Raw genomic sequence first — 8,715 nt, 5'->3', positions numbered from 1 at the left:
CGCATTGCCAATTTGCTATCTTTGCTATCTCCATAGCATTAGTGATCGCAATATTCAAATGCTCATAACTTTCTCATTATTTGTCCGATTTTTCTCAAACTTTCGTTGATCTGTTTCTTTGATTTTTCTGTTTTCACACATAACAAGCTATCTTGTTCCAATGTACAAGTGTGCTCGTCCTTTCATTCATGTACAAATTGATGAAGCAAAACAACTATTGAAGTCCATGCGCCTGCGCACTTCAGTTTTTAACTAAAGCATGAATAATTCATGTCCATAGCGTTTCCATGTACGGAAAAATAACGTCCTTGGGTGCGAGCAGCGCACGTGCGTCAGCGCGCGCATGTTATGCAATGCATTTAATTTTAGCGCGAAATAATTTGAGATTTCGTGGGTCGTCGACTTCACGCAACGACAACGTACGCTGCATTATCTTGAAAAAGTTAAAGGCCAACTTTTAAATAAGGTACCGTAAGTTCATTTTCATTAGCTGTTATTGGTAAGTGCCATGAATTAATGATAAATAATATTCAATTCTATCTAGCGATTCTAGGATAATAAGATTGATCTTTTTTAATTGAAACCTTATATCTTGCCCCCGATTGCACTACTAGCTCAGCTCAGGCCAGGCCAGGTGAGCAGCAGCTGGGCTGGCTGCATGCGCCTACATGTAGTTAGGGGAGGTCGGGGCCCGAGATGCACTGCATCATGCAGGTGTCGTGTCCGAGCCCGTGACCCGGCCGCAGGCGCGGGGCTGAGATAAGCCTGAAAAAGGCTGAATACTGAATTACTACGGTACTTGTTAACCCCTTGTTAACGGTTCGTTCACGGTTTCAAGGACTTTGAATTGTTGAAATTACTTTTTGTCTCACCCATGTACCGTACTACTAGACCAAAAGCTTCGGTCTCTGTTTTGTTGGTTGTTCGTTCAGCTGAATTACTTCGTCAGTAGAGCCTAGAGTAGAGGCGCTGGTCAGAAAATTGGGATCGTCCCAGTTTACAGGGACTGTCTCAGTTATAAAGGATTTCTTCACACAAGAAATCTAGGAATGTTCATTCACCTGTCAGGCCTGTCAAGTGCCGACACCAATCAAGTGTGCTACTGCTAGTCAATGTAAACATATCAGGTTTCATAACAAGATTATTTATTGGAAGACGGTAAGTCATGAAAAATAGACGGTGAACTGGGGGGAATTGAGGTCACTGACTCTATTTTTAGTACTCTCAATTTCCGTAATTGCTGTCTTTGTCCCGTAGGGGGAAGTGAAAAAAAAATGTCCCCATAAACAAGGACAGTCTCAATTTATCAAGACATGATTTGTCTTGGTTTATGAGGATATCCTTGTTTTCTGGGACAATCTCAATTTTTGGACCAGCGCCTCTACTGTTCGTTGGCTTCACTCACCAAATACAGAGACCGAAGTTCTAGCGCGATCTGTACAGGGGACTCAATGGCCATATGTACTTAAGATCGGATAAAACGGGGAAGTGAATTTGCGTGACAGCCGAGGTAAGTCACTGTTTTTGTTCCTTTTAACTTCATTTTTCTCTGTTTTTTGGCAATTAATGCCAAGAGGGAATATCAATTTGGTTTTGGTCACGTTAATTTTCGAAATTTTTAGTCATTAAAGACAAAAATTGAAGAGCCCTGAGTGCCCGACGGGGGGATTTTGCATTGCAAGTCCCCTAATGGTGGCTGCATGATAGCGAGCCGTCTGTGTACGAGGAGAAAAAAAAGATGTTAAAAAAACTCCTCGAAACAGACGGCTTCCAGCTGTCTAGTACCGTACATGCATGTTCTTACAGTTGCACTTGACTTATGATGCAAACTGCACGAGTTCACGGTTTCAAGGACTTTGAATTGTTGAAATTACTTTTTGTCTCACCCATGTACCGTACATGCATGTTCTTACAGTTGCACTTGACTTATGATGCAAACTGCACGAGTTAGGCCACCAAAACTTTGCATTATTCAATAATCATGATAATGGTTGCCCGAGGTGAATTTCATGTCAGCATGGTCAAGCCTTGTTTGTACAGAAATAAAAATGATTTTTATGAATATTTTTCGACACAACTTGTCCCAACACAATACATAACAACATTTATTCCTTACAATTAATGGTTTCAGAAAATAGGCCTATAGTTTGATAGGATTTATGCTTAGTGAGGTAAAGACGAAGTTCAAAAGGCAATACAATTTAAACAAGAATCACCATGTAACGCAAAAATAGGCGACCTTGTGGCACATTCGTTTGAAAAGATTTTCCTTGGGCTTGGCAGCAAATGAAAATGTCATATATTCAGACAGCTCATAATTCAAATGAAATTGCTCTTTCTTTAAAACTATTAAACAGAAGACTTTTAGTAAATATGTTTATGTACTGGTACTTCATGGATGGTGCAGAATTGAAATAATACACTTGCTAAAAAAATGTATCAAATTTTCTGCTCCAGCCATATCATCACTAGACATTGAATTCTCCCTTAAATTTCATTCACTTTCCTCAAACAGAAGAGTGAAATTTCACAATGTCTGGACAGCAAAGTGATGTGGTTGAGACCCTCTCAGCATCAGATGAGATGATGGAATCACTTCCCTGTAGCCAACCAGGGGTCCTGACACCTGGTGAGATAGATGAAGTGTGCAATAATTCAATCTGTTTGGTAGTCTGTACAAAACCATGTGCAAAAAGTAGATAATCATATAAAAATATAAAGAGTGATGACGTATGGACCTCTATGTTACAGGGCCAAGATCAAGAAATAATCTTGAGAGACTTGACCGTGTAGATCAATTATTCTTGATGCATTGAATGGCTCATTCAATATCTCAATAAAATAGGAATGCTGATAAAGTCTGAGTTAGTGAAAACGTATTGCTTCCCCTTCATACTCCCTTCTGAGCAATACCATGAATTACAGGACATTTCCAAAACTTTGTTATGCACAATAAATATTCAGGTCAATATTGTAAAATATACATGCATATACTCTTTTCATGTATCCAGGATTGAAAAAGCATGTATTTTCTGATTTTGGAAATTTGGATACCCTTTCACTATATAAATGCAGGTACATTGTCAAATCATTAACTTCCTTTTATACCTTTCATATACCTCATGCTCGTGTACTGTGTTTTCCTTGTATTTCACCTCTGAATGTGAAATAGGTTTTGTCTGGATATGATAATAAAGAATAACAATGAGTATCATAAAGAAAAAGTAGATATATTTAGATTAAAAATGATCATGAAGTGTAATATGACCATGAAATTGTCCTTAAATTTGACAGAGAAACTGAAAGAAGCAGAAATGGCATCTACTGGTGATGAAGCAAGTGAATGTCAGATGCCTGGCGGAACATCTGGTCGAACATCCCCAGCCAGTAGTACTGGACAGATCAGTGATGTAAACGTTAGTAATGATGAGATCATGATCACTGACAGTATGCTTGCTGAAGAAGAGAAATTGAAACAGAATGCCGAAGAAGACCAGAAATTACAGGAGTTTGAGGTAGGGCTTTTCAGGTGTTCATGGAAATAAGTTTTGTTCAACCTTATGACTTTAACTGGGACAATAACTGATCAGTTTCAGATATCAATCCATTCATTCATTTTTGTTTCCACCATGTCAGTATTCCATTAGCAAGGTGACTCACACAGTCTCACTAGAATTTTTTTTTCTCCTTGGACTCTGGTCCTTACTTTGATTTATGCAGATTTCATTGATTATTCTTGACTTAGTGTAAATATCAAGGGAGAGTGTTCAGTAATGCATGCATGAATTTGACACGGCCTTAATTTTTCATGCTTTTTTTCAGAGTTTCTGTGCTATCCAGTCCAGTTTCATTACTTGACTCTCAATATTTGAGCCAAATTAATCCTAAAAAACAAAGACTGGAGGGGGGGGGGATGATTTAGCCCCCCTTGACTTTTTCGTGATAAATCTGACGCTTGAATTTTTTTTACCACGTCGCTCGCTGAGTTTTTATTTTCCTTTTACTACTTAAAATCAATTAATTTTATCTTTTTTTATGGTCAAAATAAAGTCCCTAACAATTTCCATTAAAAAAACAAAACACAAAAAGTTGAAAAACAGAGAAATACATAAGAAATTTAGAAAACAATAGAATCCATAAGAAAATAAATGTGATGTTGAAATTTTTGAAAAATAAATTTGATCAGATGCCTATCTAGAGTAGGTGAAACAAAAATTAGCATTTTAGGGGCATTTTTTTATTAATTAGAACACACTTATGATTTTACGCATAAATTAGCATAATTAATTAGCAATGAAATTTTTCGCAGAATTTGATATTATAGTTTTGTAGACCATGCCATGGGTAACGCGTGTGCCAATTTAAGTCGCAATTGCGCGATTGACGGCCGAGATCATAAGGTGGGGCTGAATCAGCCCCCCCCCCCCCCCCCCGTAATAACATGGTTTCAAATGAAAGCCACTGATTCAAAACCAATTTTATTGATTTGGGCTGGAGTTCTGATCAATAGCAAGGAAACATTTTTGTTATAATTATCATGTTTTTTCCCCTCGGTGTTGATTTTGCATTTTAATTAATATTCTAGTTGACTTAATTACATTTGCAGTCTGGTGATAGTTGGAAAAAGGAATTGGAGGAGCAGCGATACAAGAGACTTCAGCATCTCCTTCAGAAAAGCAGCATTTATACTAACTTTCTTCTCACTAAGATGGATGAACAACAAGCTAAAGAGCGCAAGAGACAAGAAAAACAGGCTCAGAAAAGGAAAGAAGAGGAAAAGAGGCAAAAGAAAGAGAGGGAAGAAAAAGATGATAAAGAGGTAAGCCAATTCTTTTCCTGTGATAATGAGACTGTTATTTTGTCATCTATGTCAATACTAATGAAAGGGGAAGGATATCGTTGGAACAAGGGAGCTTGTTTGGAAATGAATGAGATCAACGAAAGTTTGAGAAAAATCAATGAGCATTTGAAGTTTATGATCACTAATGCTATTGAGATGCTCATATATATGCAATGCGACAAAGATGTGTGATGTCACATGTTTCCCTTCGATGGGCAAAAATACCCCTGAAATGTCAGATTTTGCTCTTTCATTTGGTGATAAAAATCGTCCATTCTTTCAAATCTGTATTACATACCCTCCTATAGAAAGAATACAAACTCAACTGATAGCTGTGATAAAAGAGGCAGTTTAAGTGATGTATATATATACAGAAGTATTGGGAAAGTTGTTCACATCTGACATCAGACATCCTTGTCACATTGCCAGTATTTACAATAATGATCCAAACTTTAAATGCTCATAACATTCTTATTATTTAATCAACTTTCTTTGAACCATTTCTTTGATTTTTCTGTTTTCACACAAGCTATCTTGTTCCAACAGTTTTATCTTCCTTTAAGTGAATGAGAAGACTTTGATTTAATTTCATTTCAAGATAGTAAAATCCTTTGTAGTGTAAATTAGATTACTCTTGGCCCAGTGAAACGTGTGTAATTTGCAGTGTTACTTTTATTATTCCAATTCTAATATTGTTTTTGATCTTGGAGACTTGCTTGATGTGAATGGACCCTTTGAAATATGGCTCACAGAAAGTTTAATTTGATGGTTGGGCCTCTGGTCTCATTTATATTTTTGTGAGCTCAACAACATTTGTCTTATTAATTAATGCTCAAAGCTTCTTCCAATAATACCTCTTTCAATTTTAAATCTACCTCATATTACTTATAAAAGATATGGGATTAAGGGTGACAGGTTAATCACTAGTAGAGTGTCAAGAATCTAAAATTAAATGCCTGTCATATCCAATCCTAATTGTATTTTTTTTTTTTGCAGAAGCTTGATACTCCTAAAAGGTCAAGAAGAAGTGGAAGAAAACAGGACGTAGATAGTAGTCAAGGTATAGATGATTCACTACAGTTAACTACCTTTCTTTAAATCTTGATGAAACAGGAAGTGGTAAAATACAGCAAAGATTAAATTTCATTATTTTATTTGATCACATCTCATCTTGTTTTTTCTGGTTCATAGTAAAGTGTGTTATGTACAGGACGTTCCCCCCCAAAAAAAAATGGCCCTCTGACATAAGGCCAAATTAATTCCATAATGTGGCAGTACTCAATTAAATGTTAAAGATAAATTCCAGTTTTGGTAACGATCTCAAAATGACTTTTTACAGAATCTAATATGACCACCTAAGTGTCTGTTTGTATGAATAAAAAATATGTCCCAAAGGATTCTGGAAGAAATTGTGTAATTGCTGAGAAATAAGCAAAATAAGCGCGGATTTGGTCACTTCCGTCGGGTCTTTATTCCAGCAATAATAATACACTGTCCCACGTGTGCCTATCTGTGTTGGCGATCTTCAGTGTGATCGTATTTCAGCTTTATTTTATGATTTCACAAAGTTCAGTTTATGTAACTGTACCATATCGAGATCCACGATGATATAGTCATACTTTAACCTTGGTTTTACAGACTTTCTCACGAAATTTGTGTTTTACTGCAAATACTATCATTTAGCTTTAAGAAGTAGAAAGCTCAATTCATGTTCTAACTTCTATGAAAATTTCATTAGTCTCGCTTCAGCGGTTTTGAAAGCACACTCTATTACGCAACAGTGGTGCATTTTAGTCCATTCCAAGTTTGCAGCATTGAGGTATTTCTGCACTGTCTATGGCATGTTAACTCCTATTTTATATTTAGGATCTGTGCAGGGCCATTTCCCTAATCATTTACAGACTCATCAAATCATAAACCTAGGCATGTCATAAGGACAAGAAACATAGAGAATGTTTGTTTGATGATTGATAAGGGGAATCAGTGCACCAACTTGCAAGAAATTTTGAATGATGATTCGTCGTAATATTTTCAAGGCAAACACGAATGAACAAATTATAATCAACATTAAAATTAAGTTCGAAGTATGTTTTTTCCCCTCATTGTTATTTCTAAGACAGGAGCATAGAGAAATAAGTTTATATCGGTTTTAGAAAAGCAAAGGTTTAAATAAAGCAAGAAAGACAGACATAAAATGACAGATCCAACTTTCTCCAAACGTACTGTGGCTGGGTTGAATCAGATTCGTCCGGCACCACAAATTTGACCATTTTTTAACTTCCCACAACTTATATTTGAAAAATTTCCTTTTAATCTGATGTCCTTGTGATTATCCACAAGAAAATTTTACAATGCAAACAATAGTTTTTTGTTAAATTATTAAAACTTAATAAAAAAAATATAAGTAGTCCCATGTATATAAATTTTTGTATAGTTTGGCTTCTTCTATACATGGAGATGCCTAAGGAAAAATTATTGCTTATTGTGGTCGTCATTTGTATTTATGAACTTCTTTTGAGTTTTTTACTTTTAAAGAAAATTTTAATCCAAATTTGAAATAGAGGCGATATCAATTTTGGGAAAATGTGTGCTTTTGCTAAGAATCGCCCATGTCAGTGTCTGGTTGACTAGGAGAAGGAAGTGATTTGTCGTGCGTCACATTAATTTACATACTTTACTTTTCAAAGCAATATAATTTATCTGGTATGTTGAAATTTTTCTGGCATGTTAAGAATCGATCCTTGTCATATTTTTATATAGAAACAATGTGATCCAGATCAAAATTGTATTGGAATTACATGTACATGATTGCGCTAACTCTTCTTGAAATACATTATTCTTATGCTAGATATTTATTTTTTCTTCAGAAAGTGGTAGTCAAGAAGGAGCAGGAAAGAAAATCTCAAAGGGCAAAACACAAAATAGTGAAACAGGTAAGTTCTATGAGGATACATTTGGTGATTTTGTTTGGCTATTTAGGGACAATGATTTTCAGCGATTGCGGAAAAGGACGGAGTTCACAGAAGTTGCCTCTTGAAAAGGAAAGGGGCATTTCCAACTAAAAATAATCTCAATTCGCTACAATCATGGCAATCCACACATAGTGACTGCACTCAAGTCGATCGTACCCCTCGCCCACATTGTTTAATAAATAATAAATTAACTAAATAAACCCCACAGGGGTTTATTCAGTCCCCCCATGATCTCTGTTACTGATCAGAGCGAAATTGGCGCGTGCATTGCCCATGGTACAATCTCCAAAACTATAAGATCAAATTCTGCAACAAATCTTGCTTATTTTAATTTATGCGTAAAATCAAAAGTTAACTCTACTGTAATTAACTGAATAATTCTTCTAAAATAATAATTTTTGGTTCACAGACTTTATAGGAATCTGATTAAATGTACCTCTAAAACATGTCAAAATCATATTTATTTTCTTATGTATTACATTGTTTTCTAATATTTGTAATGTATTTTTTGGTTCAACTTTTTCATTTGAAATTGTGGGGGACTATAGTTTTACTGTTAACAAAATGAAATTAATTGATTTTAATCAGTGAAAGGAAGAATAATCTTGGAAAATCATTTTACTTTTTCTAGTGAGGGAAAAATCAGGGAATTTTAATCGGCCCAAATGTTGAAAGTACAGTAGTCATTCAGACTCTTATATTTTGTTGCATATTAAAACAACATCTTTTGAATGACTGGTTATGGTGATACTAATTAATTTCATGTTGTTTTTATACTGAAAATACCATGTTATTCACTGCAGCACCTTAGAAAACATGCGAAACTAGGAAAAAAAAAATTCAGGGAATTTTTTAACTTCATTGGGGAAAATTTAGGGAATTTTGTTTTCTTGAAAAGCTGGG

At 35.4% G+C, this 8,715-nt stretch overlaps 1 protein-coding gene across 5 annotated transcripts in view; it reads left to right on the top strand.

The window, feature by feature from the left end:
* Window positions 1–357: 357 nt before the first annotated feature.
* LOC121429506 (lymphoid-specific helicase-like) overlaps window positions 358–8,715 on the top strand; it is a 51,378-nt gene continuing 43,020 nt past the window's right edge. The window contains exons 1-6 of one of the 5 annotated variants that reach the window (XM_041626560.1): window positions 358–466; window positions 2,516–2,629; window positions 3,295–3,515; window positions 4,607–4,819; window positions 5,837–5,900; window positions 7,708–7,773. In XM_041626560.1, the coding sequence (XP_041482494.1) occupies window positions 2,533–2,629; window positions 3,295–3,515; window positions 4,607–4,819; window positions 5,837–5,900; window positions 7,708–7,773 (661 nt within the window). In that variant the 5' untranslated portion in view covers window positions 358–466; window positions 2,516–2,532. Of the gene's footprint in view, window positions 500–2,515; window positions 2,630–3,294; window positions 3,516–4,606; window positions 4,820–5,836; window positions 5,901–7,707; window positions 7,774–8,715 lie in introns of all 5 variants that reach the window. The other 4 variants (XM_041626563.1, XM_041626562.1, XM_041626564.1 and 1 more) reach the window with 4 other exon arrangements.

This window comes from Lytechinus variegatus, chromosome 16 (assembly GCF_018143015.1).
Source record: "Lytechinus variegatus isolate NC3 chromosome 16, Lvar_3.0, whole genome shotgun sequence".
NCBI classification, from domain to species: Eukaryota; Metazoa; Echinodermata; class Echinoidea; order Temnopleuroida; family Toxopneustidae; genus Lytechinus; species Lytechinus variegatus.
The sequence above is the reverse complement of the archived record's forward strand: the minus strand, read 5'-3'. Positions and strand labels throughout refer to the sequence as shown.